This window comes from Anabas testudineus, chromosome 16 (assembly GCF_900324465.2).
Source record: "Anabas testudineus chromosome 16, fAnaTes1.2, whole genome shotgun sequence".
NCBI lineage: Eukaryota > Metazoa > Chordata > Actinopteri > Anabantiformes > Anabantidae > Anabas > Anabas testudineus.
Genome location: NC_046625.1, coordinates 3416463 through 3440547, shown reverse-complemented (window position 1 = coordinate 3440547; position 24085 = coordinate 3416463). Strand labels below are relative to the sequence as shown.

The following is a 24085-nucleotide window of genomic DNA, read 5'->3' as shown; positions in this document are numbered from 1 at the left end:
TGAAATGATTAAATGTATAAAGGTGCTGACCTAGACTACTAATGATGGAAGAGCAACATGGGTTTTAAAATGCTTTAATTGGATTTCAGGTTTGGAAATGTACAGTATCAAAGGCTGAAGCTGCAGTTATACACAGAATCACAAGACAAAATGTCAGCTGTATCTAAAAGTGCTCCCTACAATTCACTACAATTTAAACTGAGATTTGATTGGGATGCTGTTTATTCCTTCCGTTGTACCCTAAGAGTCCCACGGCTGAACTTGTTACTCAAACTCCTACACTACACTCGTCACTAGGAGACAATTCATGAGGAAGTAATCTAAGATACAGATTGTGCTGTTTCTCAATAATATTGAAGCCTAAACTGATTGGTGGGATGATTTTTAATGTCTTCAGCCCTAATCCAGCCTGGAACCGTACACTTCCACCTCACACAGAGTTATGATTGCTTCTCTTCCGGGGATCACTATGTTAATGTAGCGGCCATCCATCCCACCCGGTGTCTCATCACATGTGATTTCAACAGTAGAGCCTGTTGGGGTACTATTGAACACATGACACCTAGAAGTAGAAGAAGGAGAAGAAGAAATCAGCAAAATAACCCTAAAACCTTCTTAACACAGCACACGCTGAGAACAAAATACATGTTTCATTCAGTTTTCATAAAGTTCATGTAAATAGGGGACTTTAAATTCCACTAATACAACATTGCAGCAAATAGTCCATGACTTACCGGGGGTTGTTGTTGCCGTTGTTGTCAAGAGAATCTCCAATGCGGATCTCAGCTCCTTGAAGTTGTTCAGCCTCGGCCTCTGACTGGGTTATCTTAAGAGTAAAAACTTTATGGGTTTTTCCCAGATCCAGTCGCCACCAGGGGCTGAAGTTGCTGTTTGTGCGACTGCAGAGGCCATGATCGGTGGCACGATTCCCATCTATAGAGTTATATGCGATGCTGTACTCATTCACTGACGACTGAGTGGCTTTTCCGTACACGGCCAGGTTCTCTCCTGCAAAAAGAACATTTGTGTTGAATGACTCTGAAAACAAGTTTGAATTTGCATTATGTACATGTAGCTGTTCACATGTTCTTGTGATGGTTCAGATTCTCACCAGTTGGGGCGTGGTACCCATAGACTTCCACTTCACACAATGTAAGGATTCGTCTTGTGCCTGGGAGAACCAACGTCACATAACGTCCCTCAACACGTTCAGTGAAGGTCAGGGTGAATGACTGGCCTTGGCCAATTTTAGCAATAGTACCAGCTCTAGTGAAATGAGACACGGAAGCAGCACGTGAATCACATTTTATAGCTGCAGTTTGAGGGTAACATGGTAACATGAGGGTGAAATGTGTGTTTATTTATTCTTCCTAAGCAACTTGTATCCTGCCATGCATGCAGAGATTGAAATGCGAGTCGCATTTTAGGTATTTAAAGTTAAGAAAAGCAGTGATGTCACTGTGTGACAGTCAATTAGTTAGTTAGTTAGTTAGTTATACACAGGTGTTGTGAGACTGTCAAAACTCGCAGTAACTAGCCAGACAAAGTTTAAAACAAGGAAAGTACTTTGACAAACTTACACATAAGAGGCCAAATAAAAGTTTAACTGCATTTTCTTATTCTACATCTTCACTCACATTGGGTTTCCTAAACCATCATCTTCCAAAGAGTTGCCTACATGGATCTGCAGCCTGTTCAGTCTTTCCCCACAGCAGTCTCCTCTGTTGGTGATGGTCATAGAAGTAATGATGTAGCTGTCCAGCAGGTCCACTCTCCACCAGGGTTTGGTCTGTTCTATAGTGTGGGTACAGGACCCAGCATTGGCATCAGAGTTGCGGTTTCCATCATTTGCATTGTTGGCAGCTCCAAATGGATGCATGATCCTGTCCGACTGGGTTGCTTTTCCACGCAAGGCGAGATTTGCTATAAATGAGGTATTTGTTATTCATTTATTAAACATAAAAATAAAATTGAACTTTATGGAGATAAATGTGAACGTTTTGAAATTTCATGGTTTTCTACTTTGATTTGTCATTAAATGTGATTTGATCTTCATCTAACTCAAGAGTATTTGTATTTGTATTAACAAGAGTGTTTTTTGTCAGTCGAGTAGAGTAGAGCTCTAGTCCACACAACTTATGCTAACACCTGACTCTAGCTTTTTTGTGAGGGCATTATTCCAAAGGTTCATATACTTTTTCTTGCCAGTGTATATTTATTGGAAAATTTTCAAAGAAAATTAATTAATTGTTGAATTTATGAAGACACTTAATTTCAATATTGTACAATCAGCTCTCAGAGTCACTACACAATTTGGTTTATAGTGAGTCCTAAAGACTTAGAAGACATCCACCTCTTTCTTTCTTAAAATACTCTTTTTCTCTTAGAAATCTATGTTACTGCATCTACTGGTGTTTGACAATGAAGATATCTGAGACCATACGTACGATAATTGGAAGCCGAGCTCATCCCCAGCAGCAGCAGCAGAAGGAAAATGGTGAGTTTCATCATTCTGGTAGAGAAAGTTAACAGTCATTAATAGACCCTATGTAATAAATATATAAAGTATGTTTTAATCCTTTTTAAAATATATACAAACATCATCAACATGTACTGGGTATTGCTCTCATGAAAAATGGGTGGGTTCAAATAAAAGGTACTATCTTCTAAGTTTTGTATCGGGTCCAGACATAAACACCCGGAAATAAAAGCTGAAATCTTGATCTTTCATCTTTTGATGTCAAACTCAAAAATAAACAAACTGGCCTCACTGCTCATCACTGAGTGTTTGTCTACATGCAAAATGAAATCTTTTGTAAAGCACCAATCCTACGCAGTAAAAAGCTGGAAACAGAGAAGCAGATATCCAACACAACACAGAAGTCAAATGTGTTACCTGTGAGAACCAAACAAACGATGCACTGTACTTCGAAGTTCTTCCTGTTCTTTTTATATGTCTCTTTCTATTCTCCCCAACATCTGTTGAACCAATCATCAGAAGTCAGACCATATTCATCTTCAGGACTATCCAATCACATACCACCCACCTCCTTATTCACAGAATTAAAGCAAATGTTACAGCCAGGCTGCTGTAACTGAAGGGAAATGGAGATTATTGATTGAGCTTTGGAGAAAATAATAGAACTGATAATAGCGGCAGCTGGAATTCAGAAAAGTTGAAGATGATTGTTGATAATGGGTGAATTTAATAAATTGGTAAAATAAGAATAATACAGCATTTTAATCAACCACTTCAGTGTAAAGAAACTCTGGCTACCAACCGAGAAACCAGCAACCTGATGCTTAGTATTAAATTACTCAATGTGAAACAGAGAAGGGTATGAAAGAGGTTTGTGTGATTTTTGAGAGGTCTACAGCAGTGCCCCTTCATAAACGTCAGGAAAAACTTTTTTAGACCTCTTTTGTTTGTCCAGTATTGGGGAAAAGGACAATTACTGTGCATAAAATAAGTGTGTACCTGAAGCTGAAGAAGGGCAGTTAAAGCAGTTTTGTGTTTTTTTGCAAGAGCTACATGACTACTGATGTAGACTACTGCCAAATGGGCACCTAGTTTGTTCAGTTCTAATAAGCACTGAATTAAGGATCCCAAGAAGAAAGAAAAAAATTAAGTTTTAAATAAAATGTTCATTTATTTTATGTATTTATATTTATGTTTGGAGGCATTTAAACACATTACAACATGTTTTCAGCAACTGTATTTACTTAAAGTGGTTAATAAATCTCAACACTTTGGATGCTACTTTTCTGCTTTCCCTGCAAATCCTGCTCATACACACACAAACATAGACGACAAACACCTTTTCTGCATATTTGTCACACAACACATTTTAATATTCCACAAAGGTAACCAGAGTAAAGCCAAAATGCAATAAGTCTTTCACACCCCTGTGGATTTTTGGCCCACTCTTCCTTGCAGAATAGTTTAATCCACATTAGAGGGTTTCAAGCATGTTTAAAGTCATGCTACAGTATCTCAATTAGATTTACATCAAGGCCACACCAAAAGCAAAACCTTTATTTATTTATTCATCTTAAGCCATTGAGACGTGGACTTTTTTTGTGTGTGTTTTAAATCAATGTCCTGCTACATAAACAAAGTGCACTTGATGGCCAGACATTCTCCTTCTGGATTTTCTGGTAGAAAACAGAATTCCATCAATGAATGCAAGTCGTCCAGGTCAAGTTGCAAAGCAGCCCCAGACTATCACACTACCACCACGTTTGATTGTTGTTATGATGTTCTTTTTATGAAACGCTGTAACAGGACACACTCCTTCCAAAAGGCTCCACTTTTTTCTCTTTAGTCCACAAAATATTTGCGCGAAAAGTTCTGGGGTTAATCAAGATGTTTTTGGCAAATGTGAGGCGCGACCGTGTTCTTTTTGGTCAACTTGAAACTCTTTCATGGATGTAATTTGTGCCCTTTCTTGTTGTTAAATCATGAACATTGACCTTAACTGAAACATGTGAGACCCGCAGTTCTTTAGATGTTTTTCTCGGTTCTTTTGTGACCTACTAGATGAGTAGTTTAGTGCTCTTAGAGTAATTACGGTAGGCTGGCCACTGCTGGTAAGGTTCACCACTGTTCCAAGCCTTCTCCATTAGAGGGTACTGGCCCTCACTGTGATATGATATGATTGACATGATACATGTCAATTTCTCAACACGTATTAAGTTTGCGGCTTGATGTTTTGCTTTATGAGCTCTTTAAGTAACTGTCTCCACTGAAAAAGTGCTTGATTTCATTCTCACCATCACTTGAACGTCAAATGTTTCCACATTTCCGCCCTTCCTCAATCTTAGTTCCTCTTCACTCTCTGTGGTTCATTAGAAGGTTGAGAGAGAAAGCAAGAGGTTAAGTTGGTGCTCAGTATTTGGCCGCAAGCGTTTATGTAAAAAAAAATTCAGGAACTGTATTTAATGAAAATGCTTAGTTTTAATTTTTTTTTTGCGCAATATGAACACCTCCTGAAACGTTTGTTTTATGTCAGCATTACTTGAATGTTCAGGTCTTTCAACACTTGAAATGCTACTTCTCTGTTTTACTCACGCATTCTACATACAAAAAACACAGATTTACACAAAACACGCACACAGTACAAATTCTCTCCAGTTATGGTATTTAATATATGGATCTAATGATTATTAGGGTGACTTTTTGACATTACAGTATAGCAACTTAAACAAATTAAGAACAAAAAGCATTGTCAGTAATGACGGAGAGTATAGAGCTGAGAACTGTGCTGTGGAATCTGTAGTACCATTACAACAGTGTAGAACTCATCTCTTTGTGAAACCTGGCTTAAACCAAACGCTTATCTTTCAATAAATTAGGCCTCCTCACCTGAGTACACAAGTACCCATATTGCCCGAGCAACTAAGCATGGTGATGTTGTAGCCTTCATTTATAAATCTATTTTCAACTTAACTCCTAAATGTGATATTACCTTCAGTTCATTTGAAGATATCCTACTAAAACATTCTACTTTAATGATTAACAGCCCTGTTTGAGAGATCTTTTCACATTGTGGTTTTGTACAGACCACCTGGCCCCTACTCACAATTTTAAGATTCTAATTCAAAGTTGAAACATTAATAACTTGCCCCCAGAGTAATAATGCAACTGTCTTTACTCCCCAACAACTCAGCCCTGCAACCTTAATGTCTTTTACTGAGCAACTGCCATCAGTTTATACTCAGTTGAAAATTATACTAATGACTTGAACAAAGTCTCTCATCTTTTAGACTCAGTGGTTCCTCTTATTACCAAAATCAGAAGGTTAAAGCGATCTACATCTTGGTTTACTGCAGAAACCCTTGCTCTTAAACAAGCCTGCAGGAGATTGGGACATAAGTGACAGACTTTGAACTCTGAATCTCTTATCTTCAGTGGAATAAGTCTGTGCTGAAGTAGAGGTATTCTCAATCTTCAGCAAAAACGTCGTATTATTCTCACTTAATTAGTGAAAACAAACATAATCAAAGATTTATTTTTGACTCTGTGGGCAAATGGCTTCAAAAAAAACCCTGTGCTTAACTCCTCCCCCCTTACAGCTCAGGATTGTCTTGACTTCCTTGACTTTTCCTGCAGTAAAATATATGACATTTTGCTGCACCTCAACTTCCATCCAATGCAATTTGAGGCCACATCACATTAATTATTATCTAACTTGTACTCTTGATCCTCTATCAGCTACACTGTGTAAAGATCTCTGGCAAGTCTTGGTATCCACCATGTTGAATATTGTTAACTTATCACCTTCAGCAGGTATTGTCCCCACTACCTTTAAAGCTGCTGTGGTTAAGCCTCTATTGAAGAAACCACACCTTGATCCAGAGTCATTAAGTAATTATATTTATGGTTAATTAGTAATTATTATCAAGTCAACGTCTTTTCTACTCTCACTGGACCTCTGTATAGCTTTTCACCCCATATGTTATTGTATACTCCTAGATCAACTTGAAAATACATTTCGTGTCTCTGGAACGGCTGTTGCATGGCTAAAATGCTACTTATTTGATAGAACACAAATTGTTTCTTACAACAATACAACATCAACAAGTACCAATGTGAAATATGTACCACAGGGCTACAGTATGTTCAACGATAGGCCAAATATATACAAAGTCATGGAATTAACTTCCACTGTTAGGCGGATGATAGCGTCTGGCAGCCAAAAATTTTGACCCATCATACCTCTCTCCTGAACCCTTATATTCCACCTTTCACTCTTCGCTCTTGTCTTGCAGGGCTCGGGTCTGTCTCCAGAGTTAAAAAGAAGTCAGCAGGCTGCAGTGCCTTTTCCTACTTGCCCCACACCATTTAAATCAAAACTCAACTCAAATATTTATACACTCTAACATTTAATTATAGGCAGAGATTGTTGGGTAGTTTTGAGTCTCAATTACCTAAAAACAGTTTTTTTATGGAATTAATACAGTTAAAATGAAAATGCAAAGCATTTTTTTATTGTTTGATTTTGTCTCAGCAAAGTTGATTTCATATCAATCAAGTCACAATCAATCAGCAAGAGATTTAAAAGAAGACATACATATAGAAAAGTTTCTTAACCTGAAGCTGACTTAACAATGTTGGAATGCAGTTTCTGAACAATAGTCAGACTAAACTAAAGCAGGTATACAATACTGACTTCAGGAAATAATGATAGACAGTATTTTAATATTAACCAAAATCATCAGACGTATTGCGAGAGAATCAGTGAAACACAAAACTGAATGTCCCCAGACTTAATCCAGTGTGGAGCCATACACCTCCACCTCACACAGGGTCAGGTATTCTGCCCTTCCAGGAATGACGATGTTAACATAGCGACCATCCATCCCATTACACTGGAAGCTCTGAGTAAGGCCTGCAGGAATGCTTGAGATCACAGCACACCTGTCAGGAGAAAAAGGGTTTTGTTAAACAATTGAGTTGAATGAATGGAAGTTAATGTTGAGATGTTTCAAATCAATAGTCTTTGATTTTGTTTTTCCTTCTCTTTTTTCACAGTATAATAGCGTTACTTCAAACAAACTCTAAACAAACTGACAGATATGGCTTAAACTGTAACACGGCAAAATGATTTCCCTCTTTAATTATTAAAGTTTCTCGAATCTTGAATTAATCACCCGCTTATTGATAGTAGTAGTTTAATTTAATTAATGCCCTGTGACATACCTGGGATTGTTGTTGCCATTGTTATCAAGAGAATCTCCAATACGGATCTCGGGTCCGTTCAGTCGTTCTGAGACAACATCTCTGTTGGTTAAGCTAACAGAAAATACTTTGTGGGTTTTGCGCAGGTCCAGTCGCCACCAGGGGCTGAAGTCATAGTTGGTGTGACTGCAAGAAGCCTGCTCCCAGTTGCTGGCACGATTCCCATCGATGGCATTATATGGAATGCCTATGCCATGTAGTGAGGACTGTGTTGCTTTTCCTTGTAGTGCCAAATTCTCTCCTGCACAAAAGACACAGTTGCAAACATCAGCACTCATACCTGGCTTTACTTGATGCTACCTGTGAATCCTGATGTCTCTCGTATGCACTAGAGACATTACTAGACATGTACTAGAGGCATGTTGTGAATCTCAACTTTACAACTGTTTGCACACTGTTGCCCCTTAGGACGTAACTGCAGCAAAGGTTGGAGATCTAATGGAATCAGGAATTAGCAACTAAGTTTGAAAATGGTGTTGTGTATGATTTCTACATGTTTCTTAACATTTGATACCTTTTCTACTTGTGAGAATTAAGACATGTTTAGCCCAAATACAGTAGATACTACAAAGAGAGATCTGTTACTAACTGTATGCATTTGGAGTATTTTCCTATTTCTGTGACCTTAGCTCTCAAGAGTATAAATTGGCGTTTTGTGTGGCTTCAGCCTTATATGCAGTTCTTACCAGTTGGGGCACGGTATCCATAGACTTCAACTTCACAGAGTGTAAGGACCCTGTTTAAACCAGGCAGAACCACAGTCACATAACGTCCTTTCAATAGGCTGGTAAAAGTCAGTGTTAATGACCTGCCTGCTGGGATATTAGGAATTACACCAGCCCTGTTAGAGAGAGCGAGAGAGACAGACAGAGACATTTTTTGACTATCATTTTCTCCTCTGCCACCATAAAACACCTTCCCATCCAAAGCATCTGAAGAAATCATTTTAATGTTGTACAACCTCACCAAGACATGGTGGACCTTTCTGTAACAGAGGACATGTTTTAATGCTAAGGGTGGTTAGATATTGTGTGTGTAATCTAGTGTGCTCAAGTGCTTCCTCTTTCAACCCTGCAGCGTAAACCCTGTTTGCCTCTAGTGGTGAGAAAGTGACTATTTCCTGATGTTGCTCCCTGCAGAGTGCACTGTTCACCAGCCTGCAATAGTGAAGTGGTTATAGTATGTTCCCTGACCCATCACGAGTATTTTTCACTGCATTAAAACACCTGCCAAACAATGTCCTGGGAAAATCTTGTTTTTAATAAGTTGTTTTATACACTTACACTGGGTTAGCAGCACCATTGTCTTGTAAAGACTCGCCAATGTGAACCTCTGCCCCGTTGATCCTTTCTGCACAGCTGTCTCCTCGGTTTGTGATGGTAACAGAGGTGACAATGTAGGACTCCAACAGGTCCACTCTCCACCAAGGGTTGGTCTGTTCAGTAGTGTGGGTACAGGATCCAGCTCCAAAGTCAGAGTTACGGTTTCCATCGATAGCATTGTTGGCAGCTGCTAATGGATGCATAAACCTGTGCGACTGGGTTGCTTTTCCACGCAAGGCCACATTTTCTATAAATTAGGTAGTTGAAATACATTAAACATTTAATAAATCTGAATAAAACTTTTTCTTATCTGTTTCTTTTTTAAACTGGTGTTAGATTTGTGAAGACACGTTGTTTTACTGTATTTGTCTTTTTCCATTTTTCATTTGCAGTGCAATGAGTTCTCAGATCAAGGTGATGTTTCAAATAGTTAATAGCTAAACAATTAGCTGAAACCCACTGTACTGTAGGTTGATCTCTGGAAGCAGCCTTTTATCACACAGTCTCAATGTTTTTACATCATTGCTGCTTTAAACAGAATGCATGTTTCAACTATTATATTTTTTCCTTTTTAAACTGTACAGTCAAAACCTTTCACAGTAAAAATCCTATTTATGACCACAACTGTGCAGATCATGTAACAGTGATTGATTTGCTTTGTCGTAACAAACTTTATAAAGCATCTGTAATGTATTTGATAATACAGATATCGTTGCCACCGTAGGTGTAAGTCGACCCCAGGAGAAGTAGCAAGAGCAGAACAGAACTGTGCTCCATGTTTGTGATGAAGACAAACAAGAGAAACAATAATAAAATTTCTACTGAAGGCATGTACTAAAATTATCCCCGACTCACAATATAAGTTCATTGTAAATGTAAGAACATATCCAAACAGTGAAGTACAACTTCCTACGTTGACACTTAGTGAAAGTCTCAGAGATGCTGTTTGTGCTGTGTCTTGATGTGGGACACCAAGGGATATTTATATGCACTTCTTATGAAGGCTCCAGGTGTTGTTCAGGAAACCACCTTGATTAAATGAAGTGTGTCCACAGAAAAACTATTAAATATTTATTCATTAACAAGTAGACTCTCGTTTGCTTTAATATATATTTATATTAATTTCTGTTACGAACTGGCGAAACGGACAAGGGAGAACAAGTACAAAACAAAAGGTTATTTATTAACAAGAGGTCAGGGGACACAAGGAACTACCAAGTATCAACTTAAAGAGAAACACGGTGGAAAAATACAAACAAAACTGTAGACAGACATACAAAGTGACAACTGAAAACACTGCGGTAACACAGGCAAAAATACGAACTAGGAACTAACAAACTATCACAAAACAAGACATGGCACAAACATTAATACAACCCAAACAAACTCATGAATAAGAACTACAAAGTAACAAAATCACTGCGGAAGGCAGGCAAAATGCGAACAAACATACGAAGCAAACAAGACAAAGAAACAAGGAAAAATACACTGCAAAAGGTAGGCAACTTACAAACGGGGACACAAGGCCAACAAACAAAGTCCAAAGAAATCCAGCAAACAAATGAACTAATGAGTGAGGGTGCAATGAACACCAAGTATTAAGTCAACAAACCAGCACTGACAGAAGACAGGGGGCTGCTTATAAAGAAACAAAGTCTAACAGGTGAAATGAATAAGTAATCAACTAAACATTTCCTGGGAAAATCTTGTTTTTAATAAGTTGTTTTATACACTTACACTGGGTTAGCAGCACCATTGTCTTGTAAAGAGTCACCAATGTGAACCTCTGCCCTGTTGATCCTTTCTGCACAGCAGTCTCCTCGGTTTGTGATGATAACAGAGGTGACAATGTAGGACTCCAACAGGTCCACTCTCCACCAAGGGTTGGTCTGTTCGGTAGTGTGGGTACAGGATCCAGCTCCATATTCAGAGTTACGGTTTCCATCAATAGCATTGTAGGCAGCTCCAAATGAAGTGTCAAGTCTCTGTGACTGGGTTGCTTTTCTTGCTAGGCCACATTTTCTATGAACAAGACAAAAGACACACACGTTCCAAAAATTAAGAAAACAATCATTACAGCATAACAACAAGTTAGTTCAACTTCAGATAGAACAGATACAACAGATGTCATCTCAAGGCACGTGTAAGGTTTAAAGAATAATAGAGAAAACAACCAGCAAGTTACTGTTGTGCATGTTTCTGAGCAACTATCAGAAACAGACTCTATGAGGGTGTCATGAGGTCCTGATGTCATCTAAAAGGCCTTATGTGGTTGACATCCACCAGAGAACTGCAACATTGTCAGTTCTGTTTGTGGACAGTCACTGGTGCTCATATCTTGTTTTATTAGATGCAGCTGTAATGTGTTTTATAATAAAGATATTATTCTTACGATAGCTGTATGCCATCCCTAGAAGAAGCAGCAAGAATAGAACTGAAGTTTGCTTCATGTTTCTGGTTGAGACAAAGAAGTCAATAATAAAATTTATATGGATAATGTTTAACTTACAGTACTTTATTGTCAGAGATGGCAATAGATGGATAAAGTCAGTGGCATGGTTACTAGACAGGAAATTTGATTCAAAACTTACTGTCCTCATGTGTAGAGTCTCTGTAGACATCTGCACAGGGTTGCCATAAAGGTATTTGGAGGAATTGAACAAGGATACTGAAAAGGAAAAGATTAAGTGTGTAAGCATGTGAGGACAAAAGCTGAGTGAACAGAATCATAACAAAAAAAACTGCAAAACTAGAGAATCCTTGATCTTGTGTTTTTTGTTGTGCATTTTAATGCTTAATTTCAGTTACAGTTTTCCTAAATAGCTTTGGGTAGTTTCTTGAAACATCAGTAGTAGTCAGCAGCAATGTGGTGAAGTATATTTGCTTTAATATATATTTATATTTCTTCCCCAGTAATATGAAACTTTGACGCAGTACAACAGAGGTGAAAAAAAGAACAGTGACACAGCATTTTGCAGTGAATATACAACAATGTGTTAAAGAAAAATACATAGTGGAAATAAAATATTCATAAAATCTGTAAAAATAAATTTACAGCATGCTAAAATGTGCAAAAACTGGTTTGAATACTACATGAAGCAATTGTATATGTTAACACTTGCTTTGTGCATTGCATGTATTACTGTATATATAGTATATTTCGGTTGTAGGCTACATCTGTTTTTCTAGTTTACTTTGTTTTCTAGGACATTAAATCCAACATCTTTGGACTTTTGACATACATACAATATGTGGAATATAAAATACAGTACAAATAAAAGTCAAAACTATTTCATAAAAGAAATTTAAACAATAGCTAAAATAGATAAATAATTAAGGGCTTAAAATATATTTTTCCTTTCTAGAGGATGTCTTCAGTGATGCAACTTTCTGACAAATTTGCAATCAATTACATTTTTTTTAACAGAATAATAAGTAGTATTTCTTCATGGGGGATTTCAGAAATTGTTGTCCACCTTGCCTGGTGAGAATCCCACCATTGTTGGTACCAGAACATCTGCCAAACATCTGCATTTTAAAAAGTCATAATTATTAATGTGGATCTTATCCAGACCTAATCCAGTGTGGAGCCATACACCTCCACCTCACACAGGGTCAGGTATTCTGCCCTTCCAGGAATGACAACGTTAACATATCGACCATCCATCCCATTACACTGGAAGCTCTGAGTGAAACCTGCATGGATGCTTGAGATCACATCACACCTGTCAGGAGATAAATGTATTTTGTTGAATCATTGATAGTGTAAAACAATGAATAATGTAGATTAGATAGAGGTAAATGTGTATTCCAAGTAATTTCTTGGAAGCTTTCATCATAATTTTCTAAAGATTAGCTGCTTGTTAGCTGTTGGTCACTACAGACATTAAAAGGAATTTACAAGTACTAATTATATTAATGCTGTAGTACCCACTCATTCTATTGTATTTTAAATTACATTAAGTAATTTAAATATAATTGAATTAACAAAAAAGTTTTAATTAATTCCCTGTGCATACCTGGGATTGTTGTTGCCATTGTTATCAAGAGAATCTCCAACACGGATCTCAGCTCCATTCAGTCGTTCTGAGCAAGAACATCTCTGTTGGTTATGTTAACAGAAAACACTTTGTGGGTTTTGCGCTGGTCCAGTCGCCACCAGGGAGTGAAGTCTTTTTTTGTGTGAATGCAAGAAGCCTGGTCCCAGTTGCCGTTACGGTTCCCATCGATGGCATTATATGGAATGCCTATGCCATACAGTGAGGACTGTGTTGCTTTTCCTTGTAGAGCCTAAATTCTCTCCTGCACAAAAGACACAGTTGAAAACATCAGCACTCACATCTTTTCCATTTCAACTGGCCATTTTATGACCTCTTTAATAATTCTTAAGATGTTCATTCAAATAGACATAAACTGTCATTGGTCTGGTTGAGTTCCACAATATTGTAAATTACAGTTTGGACAAATTTAGCTTTTCTTCTTTGAAATGAATGAGGATGAAATCTTGGATCGCGTTCTGTCACTATATTCAAAATTAAAAACTAAATCATTAATCATCTCTCATGTTGTGCGGTTTAACTCTTGTTTTCATTTCTCACCAGTTGGAGCACGGTATCCATAGACTTCAACTTCACAGAGTGTAAGGACCCTGTTTAAACCAGGCAGAACCACAGTCACATAACGTCCCTTCACTAGTCTGGTAAAAGTCAGTGTTAATGACCTGCCTGCTGGGATGCTGGGTATCAAACCAACCCTAAGAGAGCGAGAGAGAAACAGAGAGAGAGGGGAGTTAGTACTGTACTAGTACTAGTTATTACAGTAGATCATCGGATGAGATGCATCAGGATCTAGTTGGTTTGCAACATCTGCTAAATATTTCCTGGGAAAGTGTGCATGTTTCTGAGCAAACTGTCAGAAACAGACTCTATGAGGGTGACATGAGGTCCTGATGTCATCTAAAAGGCCTTCTGTGGTTGACATCCACTAGAGAACTGCAAAGTTGTCAGTTCTGTTGGACTGTCACTGGTGCTCATATCTTAATGTTTTATTAGATACAGCTGTAATGTGTTTTACAATAAAGATATTATTCCTACGGTAGCTGTATGCCGTCCCTAGAAGAAGCAGCAAGAGCAGAACCCAAGTTTGCTTCATTTTTCTGGTTGAGACAAAGAAGAAAGTCAATAACATTTACATTTATACTGTACGGCTCTACTGAAAATGATCCTCGACTCACAATGTGGGATGTGTGTAGCCTTAATTGTAAATGTAAGCATGTGAAAATTAAATAACTTTAAAATAATATTACAGTTTAACTACAGTCTCCTACCCTGCCATTCAGAGGAAGACTCAGCACTGCTGTTTATGTTGTGTCTTGATGTGGAGATATTTATGTGCTCATCTTATCAAAGTACGTGTTGTTGTTCAGTCAAATATACCACAGTAGACTTTGGCTTGGATTTGGATTGGTTCATATATAAATCAGGTCTGCAACTTAGGATAATGTTTAACATACATTACGTTATTGTCAGAGACGACAATAGATGGATAAAGTCCATAAATAACACAGTGGCATGGTTACACAGGAAAACAGGAAACGTGATTCAAAACTTACATGTGAGTACACAGCATTGAGTGAGTACAGATATTTCATTTATATCTAACCATGGTTGCCTTACAGGTTCTCAGAAACCGAACTCTGTTGGTGAAAAGGAAACACTGTCAAACTCAAAATGTGGGCTAAAGTTTTTATCTAGTGCAATGAAGCACTTAGATATTTGCAGGACACCTTGGGACACCAAGGAATATTGATGTGCACATCTTATCAAGGTTCCAGGTGTTCTTCAGGAAACCACCTTGATTAAATAAAGTGTGTCCATAAAAAAACTCAATTATTTAATTATTCACAAATAGACTCACATCTAAACAGGGTTGCCATAAAGGTATTAAAAGGAACTGAACAAGGATACAATGAAGTGTGTAAAGATGTGAGGACAAAAGCTGAGTGAGTAGGATCAGAATAAAAAACTGTAAAACTAGAGAATCCTTAATCTTGTGTGTGTTAACGTTGATGAATGTGATTGAGTTTTCTTTTGCTGCTTGTCTATAGGACTGATGTTGTAGTTGTTGTAAAATATATCAAATATAAATGCTTAATGACATGGCATTTTAATCACAATGTTCCCACATAGCTTTGGGTAGTTTCTTGAAACGTAGGTATCAGTATTTGCTTTAATATATATTTATATTTATTTCTAGTAATATGGAGCTTTGAAGTAGTACAACAAAGGTGAAAAACAGAACACTGCATTTTATAGTAAATATACAGTAATTTGTCAACAAAAAATATATAGTGGAATTTAAAAGATTAATAAAATGTGTAAAAATAAGTTTACAGCATGCTAAAATGTCCAAAAAGGGGTTTGAATACTACATAAAGCAATTGTATATGTTAAGAAATGTTTTTTGTATTGCATGTATTACTGTGTACATGTTTTTAGGACTGGTGGTTTGATGCTGCAGGTTTTGTGTTTTGTGTGTTTCAACTATGTAAACATGCTCTTTTCTCTTATAGGCTATTTTTTAAAATATTTTAGTAAAACTAAATGTAATTTTTTAGTTTAGTTTGTTTTTTATGACAATCCCATATCTTTGGGCTTTTTACATTGGCCAGACAAAAACATGCAATATGTGGAATATGCTGAAGGGCTCTGAACGGGAAGGCTGGTGGTCCTGAGAGAGGCCTGGGTAGGCGGCCTGGAGGCGGGGCTGACCGGCAGATGGCCCAGAGGCTGGGCTGGAAGCCAGACAGGAGACCAGAGGGAAGGTCGGATAGGAGGCCTTATAGGAGGCCTGGTAGGAGGTTGGTTGCATGGCTAAAATTCCACTGATATGATAGAACACAATTTGTTTCTTACAACAACACAACGTCAACCTGTACCAATGTGAAATATGGAGTACCACAAGGGTATGTTCATCGATGGGCCAAATTATACAAAGTCATTGAATTAACTTCCACTGTTATGCGTATGATACGCAGCTCTACATTACTGTGAAGACTGATGGCCCTTCTGAGGTTAGTAGAGTCCTGCTTTCTTCTCCTAAATCCAGATAAAACTGAGATGCTGGTCACTTGCCCACTTTGACACCGGCATAAAGTTTGATCCGTTAACCTTAACTCTTGACAACTGTCTGATTTCTCAGAGTCTGGCAGCCAAAAATCTTGACCCTTCATACCTGTCTGATCTCCTGAACCCTTATATTCCACCTTTCAGTCTTCGCTCTTGTCTTGCAGGGCTCTGGTCTGTCCCCAGAGTTAAAAAGTACTCAGCAGGTTGCAGTGCCTTTTTCTACTGTGCCCCACACCATTTAAAGCAAGACGTATTTATACACTCTAACATTTAATTACTGGCAGGGATTCATATTTGTTACTAGTACTTGATTATTAGGAGGGTTTGAGTCTCAATTACCTAAAAAATGTTTTTTTGTGGAATTAATACAGTTAAAATGAAAATGCAATCTATTCTTTATTGTTTCATTTTTTTCTCAGCAAAGATGATTTCAAATCAATCAAGTCACAATAAATCAGCAAGAGATTTACAAGAAGACATACATATAGAAAAGTGCTTCGGTTACTTTTCTTAACCTGAAGCTGACTTAACGATGTTGGAAAGCAGTTTCTGAATAGTAGTCAGACTAAACTAAAGCAGGTATACAATACTGACTTCAGGAAATAATGATAGACAGTATTTTAATATTAACCAAAATCATCAGATGTTTTGCGAGAGAATCAGTGAAACACAAAACTGAATGTCCCCAGACTTAATCCAGTGTGGAGCCATACACCTCCACCTCACACAGGGTCAGGTATTCTGCCCTTCCAGGAATGACAATGTTAACATAGCGACCATCCATCCCATTACACTGGAAGCTCTGAGTGAGGCCTGCAGGAATGCTTGAGATCACAGCACACCTGTCAGGAGAAAAAAGGTTTTGTTAAATAATTGAGCTGAATTAATGGAAGTTAATGTTGAGATGTTTCAAATTAATAGTCTTTGATTTTGTTTTTCCTTCACTTTTTTCACAGTATAATAGCTTTACTTCAAACAAACTCTAAACAAACTGACAGATATGGCTTAAACTGTAACAAGACAAAATTATTTCCCTCTGTGATTATTAAAGTTTCTGGAATCTTGAATTAATCACCCGCTTATTGATAGTAGTAGTTTAATTTAATTGTTGTTCTACCTGGGATTGTTGTTGCCATTGTTATCAAGAGAATCTCCAATGCGAATCTCGGCTCCATTCAGTCGTTCTGAGAGAACATCTCTGTTGGTTATGTTAACAGAAAACACTTTGTGGGTTTTGCGCAGGTCCAGTCGCCACCAGGGGCTAAAGTCATTGTTTGTGTAAGTGCAAGAAGCCTTGTCCCAGTTGCTGGCACGATTCCCATCGATGGCATTATATGGAATGCCTGTGCTATGCAGTGATGACTGTGTTGCTTTTCCTTGTAGTGCCAAATTCTCTCCTGCACAAAACACAGTTGCAAACATCAGCACTCACACCTTTTCCATTTCAACTTGCAATTTTATGACCTCTTTAACAATTCTTAAGATGTTCATTCAAATAGACATAAATCGTCTGTGGTCTGACAGACATCAGCACTCATACCTGGCTTTACTTGATGCTACCTGTGAATCCTGATGTCTGTAGTATGTACATGTCCTGAATCTCAACTTTACAACTGTTTGCACACTGTTGCCCCTTAGGAAGTAACTGCAGCAAAAGATGGAGATCTAATGGAAAGTTATACCTGTACTAGAGTGAAGCATCAGGAATTTGCAACTAACTTTGTAAATGGTGTTGTGTACAACTTCTACGTGTTTCTTAACATTTGATACCTTTTTTACTTGTTAGAATTAAGACATGTTTAGCCCAAATACAGTAGATACTACAAAGAGAAAACTGTTACTAACTGATCTATTAGTAACTATATGCATTTTAAGTATTTAGCAATTTCTGTGACCTTGGCTGTCCAGAGTATAAGGCAATTGACGTTTTGTGTGACTTCAGCCTCATATGCAGTTCTTGTCACAATTAAAGGGGAAAGGGACAATGCAGGGATGAACTGAAAACCAGATTTATTTATACAAAAGTACACAAAACAGGGAACTAAGGGGGGTGTAAACAGACACTACACGATGACAAAGTAACAACAATAAACTACCAACGTGTCGGGGAACAAAGTAACAAAACAAGAAACAAAGTACAACAGAAAACCACTGCTCAATGGCAGGCAGACAACTCAAGAAGTCCAGAGAATCTAGGTGGGAAGAAAACAGGGTTGAGAAAGATGACTAGGAGCAAGGCAAGGAGCAGGGCTAGGAGTAGGAGCAGGCCGGAAGCAGGTTGGAAGCTGGTTTGTAGCAGGCAGGTAGCAGGTTAAGGAATGATGGCAGGCAGGCAGGTGGCAGGAAGGTGAATGACAACAATCTGACAGAGGCGAGAGGACTGAGGAGAGTTTTTTTAGGGACAGGGGAACACAGGTGAAGCCAATGTGCAAATAATTACTGGGAGAAGTGGATGGTGGGCGGAGACCAGAGGGAGAGAGGAGAAAAACCCACAGTTGGGAAGGTGCCAGGCTGAGACGGTGACAGTTCTTACCAGTTGGGGCACGGTATCCATAGACTTCAACTTCGCAGAGTATAAGGATCCTTTTTAAACCAGGCAGAACCACAATAACATAACGTCCTTTCACGAGCTTGGTAAAAGTCAGTGTGAATGACTTGTCTGCTGGGATATTAGGAATTACACCAACCCTATCAGAAAGAGCGACAGAGACAGACAGATATTTTTGGACTATATTTTTCACCTCTGTCACCATAAAACAGTCATCAAGCACCTTTCATATAAAGACCAAGGGTTTGGCAAATTTAAGACAGAAACAGCAACAATACATCCCATCCAAAGCATATAAAGAAATAATTTTATTGTTGTTCAACCTGACCAAGACATAGTGGACCTTTATGTAACAGAGAACGTGTTTTAATGCTAAGGGTGGTTAGATATTGTGTGTGTAATCTAGTGTGCTCTAGTGCTTCCTCTTTCAACCCTGCAGTGTAAACCCTGTTTGCCTCTATTGGTGAGAAATTGACTATTCCCTGATGTTGCTCCCTGCAGAGTGCACTGTTCACCAGCCTGCAATAGTGAAGTGGTTGTAGTATGTGCCCTGACCCATCACGAGTATTTGTACATCTTCCCAGTGGGAGTGATGTGATTTACAGAATGTTCAAAACACCCACCAACCAATCTCCTGGGAAAATCTTGTTTTTAATAAGTTGTTTTATACACTTACACTGGGTTAGCAGCACCATTGTCTTGTAAAGAGTCGCCGATGTGAACCTCTGCCCCGTTGATCCATTCTGCACAGCAGTCTCCTGTGTTTGTGATGATAACAGAGGTGACAATGTAGGACTCCAACAGGTCCACTCTCCACCAAGGATTGGGCTCTTCACTAAAAAAGTCAGAGTTGGTACAGGATCCAGCTCCAAGGTCAGAGTTACGGTTTCCATCGATAGCATTGTAGGCAGCTCCAAATGAAACATCAAGCCTGTCCGACTGCGTTGCTTTTCCTCGCAAGGCCACATTTTCTATAAAAAAGGTAGTTGAAATACATTAAACATGAAAATAAAATTGAGATAAACGTGAACCTTTTGAAATCTCATCGTTTTCTGCATAAAGCAGCTGTAATGTGTTTGATAAAACAGGTATCGTTGCTACCGTAGGTGTAAGCTGACCCCAGGAGAAGTACCAAGAGCAGAACAGAACTGTGCTCCATGTTTCTGATGGAGATAAATTAGAGAGACAATAACATTTCTACTGAAGGAATCTACTAAAATTATCCTCAACTCACAATATAAGTTAATTGTAAATGTAAGAACATATCAAAACAGTGAACTACAACTTCCTACCTTGACGCTTAGAAACAGTCTCAGAGCTGCTCTTTGTGCTGTGTCTTGATGTGGGACACCAAAGGATATTTATGTGCACATCTTATCAAGGTTCCAGGTGTTGTTCAGTAAAACCTCCTTGATTAAATAAAGTGTGTCCATAAAAAACTCTATTATTTAATTATTCACAAGTAGACTCAGATCTGCACAGGGTTGCCATAAAGGTATTCGGAGGAATTGAACAAGGATACTGGAAAGGAAAAGATTAAGTGTGTTAACATGTGAGGACAAAAGCTGAGTGAACAGGATCATAATAAAAAAATTTGAGAATCCTTGATCTTGTGTTTTTTGTTGTTTAATGCTTAATTTTAATTACAGTTAATTACACTTAAATAGCTTTGAGTGATTTATTGACACATCAGTAGTAGTAGTAGTAGTCAGCAGTAATGTGTGGACGTATTTGCTTTAATATATATTTATATTTATTTCCCAGTAATATGAAACTTTGACGAAGTACAACAGAGGTGAAAAAAAGAACAGTGACACAGCATTTTGCAGTGAATATATAACAATGTTTTAAAGAAAACTACATAGTGGAAAAAATATTCATAAAATGTGTAAAAATAAATTTACAGCATGCTGAAATGTGCAAAAAGGGTTTAAATACTACATGAAGCAATTGTATATGTAAACACTTTGTGCTTTGTGCATTGCATGTATTACTGTATATTCAGTATATTTCGGTCATAGGCTACATCTGTTTTTCTAGTTTACTTTGTTTTCTAGGACATTAAATCCAACATCTTTGGACTTTTGACATTGGCTGGACAAAAACATACAATATGTGGAATCTAAAATACAGTACAAATAAAAGTCTAAACAATTTGATAAATGACATTTAAACAATAGCTAAAATAGCTAAATAATTAAGGACTTAAAAATGTTTTTCCTTCCTAGTGGATGTCTTCAGTGATGAAACTTTCTGACAAATTTGCAATTAATTAAATAATGTTACTAAAATAATAAGTAGTATTTCTTCATGGGGGGTTTCAGAAATTGTTGTCCACCTTGCCTGGTGAGAATCCCCCTATTGTTGGTACCAGAACATCTGCCAAACATCTGCATTTTAAAAAGTCATAATTATTAATGTGGATCTTCTCCAGACCTAATCCAGTATGGAGCCATACACCTCCACCTCACACAGGGTCAGGTATTCTGCCCTTCCAGGAATGACAACGTTAACAGATCGACCATCCATCCCATTACACTGGAAGCTCTGAGTGAAACCTGCATGGATGCTTGAGATCACAGCACATCTGTCAGGAGATATCATTGATAGAGTAAAACAATGATTCATTTAGATTACATAGGGGTAAAGGTAACAAGTTCATGTGTATTCCAAGTAATTTCTTTGAAGCTTTCATCATAATTTTCTAAAGATTAGCTGCTTGTTAGCTGTTGGTCACTACAGACATTGAAAGGAATTTAAAAGTACTAATTATATTAATGCTGTAGTACCCACTCATTCTATTGTATTTTAAATTACATGAAGTAATTTAAATATCATTTAATTAACAAAAAAGTTTTAATGAATGCCCTGTGCATACCTGGGATTGTTGTTGCCATTGTTATCAAGAGAATCTCCAATACGGATCTCGGCTCCATTCAGTCGATCTGAGCAAGAATCAATGTTGGTTATGTTAACAGAAAATACTTTGTGGGTTTTGCGCAGGTCCAGTCGCCACCAGGGAGTGAAGTCTTTTTTTGTGTGAATACAAGAAGCCTGGACCCAGTTGCTGGCACGATTCCCATTGATGGCATTATATGGAATGCCTATGCCATACAGTGATGACTGTGTTGCTTTTCCTTGTAGAGCTAAATTCTCTCCTGCACAAAAAACACAGTTGCAAACATCAGCACTCACACCTTTTCCATTTCAACTTGCAATTTTATGACCTCTTTAATAATTCTTAAGATGTTCATTCAAATAGACATAAACTGTCATTGGTCTGGTTGAGTTCCACAATATTGTAAATTACAGTTTGGACAAATTTAGCTTTTCTTCTTTGAAATGAATGAGGATGAAATCTTGGATCACGTTCTGTCACTATATTTCAAATGAAAAGTAAAATCATGAATCATCTCTCATTTCGTGTGGTTTAACGCTTGTTTTCATTTCTCACCAGTTGGAGCACGGTATCCATAGACTTCAACTTCACAGAGTGTAAGGACCCTGTTTAAACCAGGCAGAACCACAGTCACATAACGTCCCTTCACTAGTCTGGTAAAAGTCAGTGTTAATGACCTGCCTGCTGGGATGCTGGGTATCACACCAACCCTAAGAGAGCGAGAGAGAAACAGAGAGAGAGGGTAGTTAGTACTGTACTAGTACTAGTTATTACAGTAGATCATCGGATGAGATACATCAGGATCTAGTTGGTTTGCAACATCTGCTAAATATTTCCTGGGAAATCTTGTTTTTAATAAGTTGTTTTATACACTTACACTGGGTTAGCAGCACCATTGTCTAGTAAAGAGTCACCTATGTGAACCTCTGCGTCGTTGATCTTTCCTGCACAGCAGTCTCCTCAGTTTGTGATGATAACAGAGGTGACAATGTAGGACTCCAACAGGTCCACTCTCCACCAAGGATTGGTCTGTTCAGTAGTGTGGGTACAGGATCCAGCTCCATATTCAGAGTTACGGTTTCCATCGATAGCATTGTAGGCAGCTCCAAATGAATTGTCAAGTGTCTGTGACTGGGTTGCTTTTCCTCGCAAGGCCACATTTTCTATGAACAAGTCAAAAAACACACGTTCCAAAAATTAAGGAAATGATCATTACAGTATAACAACAAGTTAGATCAACTTCAGATAGAACAGATACAACACATGTCATGGTCAAGTGTTTACAGAATTATAGAGAAAACAGGTTGCAGTTGTTCCACATACTCTGAGATGAAATATCTCTCAGACAGTCTTAAGAGCATGAAGGATGTACCAGGAGACTGTTACAACAGGAGAACTAGACAAGGCGGTAGACCTGTAGCAGCTCCTTTATGCCAGGAGGAACAACAGGAAGTGTGTTGTCCTGAGCAAACTGTCAGAAACAGACTCTATGAGGGTGACATGAAGTCCTGATGTCCTCTAAAAGGCCTTCTGTGGTTGACATCCACTAGAAAACTGCGACATTGTCAATTCTGTTTGTGGACTGTCACTGGTGCTCATATCTTATTGTTTTATTAGATGCAGCTGTAATGTGTTTTATAATAATATTATTCTTACAGTAGCTGTATGCCGTGCCTAGAAGAAGCAGCAAGAGTAGAACCGAAGTTTGCTTCATGTTTCTGGTTGAGACAAAGAAGAAAGTCAATAATAACATTTATACTGAAGAACTCTACTGAAGATTATCCTCGACTCACAATGTGGGATGTGTGTATCCTTAAATACTAAATGTAAGCACATGAAAATTAAATAACTTTAAAATAATATTACAGTTTAACTACAGTCTCCTACGTTGCCATTCAGAGGAAGACTCAGCGCTGCTGTTTGTGTCTTGATGTGGAGATATTTATGTGCTCATCTTATCAAAGTACATGTTTTTGTTTTGTTTGTTTTTCGATAACTTTTAATGCTTCATGCACATTTGTCCAAACATAACTCATCAGCAAAAGGATATACTGTGTGTTTGAAAATAAGGTCTTAGTGTCAATAATCCTTTTCAAAGTAAAATGTTCTCAAAATGTGGGCTATAGTTTTTATCTAGTGCAATGAAGCACTTAGACATTTGCAGGACACCTTGGGACACCAAGGGATATTGATGTGCACATCTTATCAAGGTTCCAGGTGTTGATCAGGAAACCACCTTGATTAAATAATGTGTGTCCATAAAAAAACTAAAATATTTAATTACTCACAAGTAGACTCACATCTACACAGGGTTGTCATAAAGGTATTCAAAGGAACAAGGAAACTGAAAAGGAAAAGATTAAGTGTGTTAACATGTGAGGACAAAACTGAGTGAACAGGATCATAATAAAAAACTGTAAAACTCCTAAAAATCCTTGATCTTGTGTT

General features: G+C 37.9%; 3 protein-coding genes and 1 pseudogene across 3 annotated transcripts; all 4 read right to left on the bottom strand.

The window, feature by feature from the left end:
- Positions 1–58: 58 nt before the first annotated feature.
- Positions 59–2972, bottom strand: LOC113169428 (fucolectin-5-like). Its single transcript, XM_026370823.1, has 6 exons — positions 2897–2972; positions 2448–2512; positions 1638–1923; positions 1112–1266; positions 735–1008; positions 59–562 (listed from the first exon to the last, which is right to left on the bottom strand). Exons 2-6 carry the CDS (start codon positions 2509–2511, stop codon positions 400–402), a joined length of 942 nt encoding a protein of 313 aa, XP_026226608.1. The 5' UTR covers position 2512; positions 2897–2972; the 3' UTR covers positions 59–399.
- A 4142-nt stretch (positions 2973–7114) lies between these two features.
- LOC113169431 (fucolectin-4-like) lies at positions 7115–9840 on the bottom strand. The gene is made up of 5 exons (XM_026370825.1): positions 9783–9840; positions 9025–9310; positions 8428–8582; positions 7703–7982; positions 7115–7420 (listed from the first exon to the last, which is right to left on the bottom strand). The coding sequence occupies exons 1-5, from the start codon at positions 9838–9840 to the stop codon at positions 7270–7272; spliced, it is 930 nt and encodes a 309-aa protein (XP_026226610.1). The 3' UTR covers positions 7115–7269.
- Positions 9841–12614: 2774 nt separating this feature from the next.
- LOC113169432 (fucolectin-4-like) lies at positions 12615–19897 on the bottom strand. Its single transcript, XM_026370826.1, has 6 exons — positions 19840–19897; positions 19415–19709; positions 18724–18878; positions 17308–17587; positions 16882–17032; positions 12615–12637 (listed from the first exon to the last, which is right to left on the bottom strand). Exons 1-5 carry the CDS (start codon positions 19895–19897, stop codon positions 16882–16884), a joined length of 939 nt encoding a protein of 312 aa, XP_026226611.1. The 3' UTR covers positions 12615–12637.
- Positions 19898–21174: 1277 nt separating this feature from the next.
- Positions 21175–23351, bottom strand: LOC113169430 (annotated as a pseudogene).
- Positions 23352–24085: the final 734 nt, after the last annotated feature.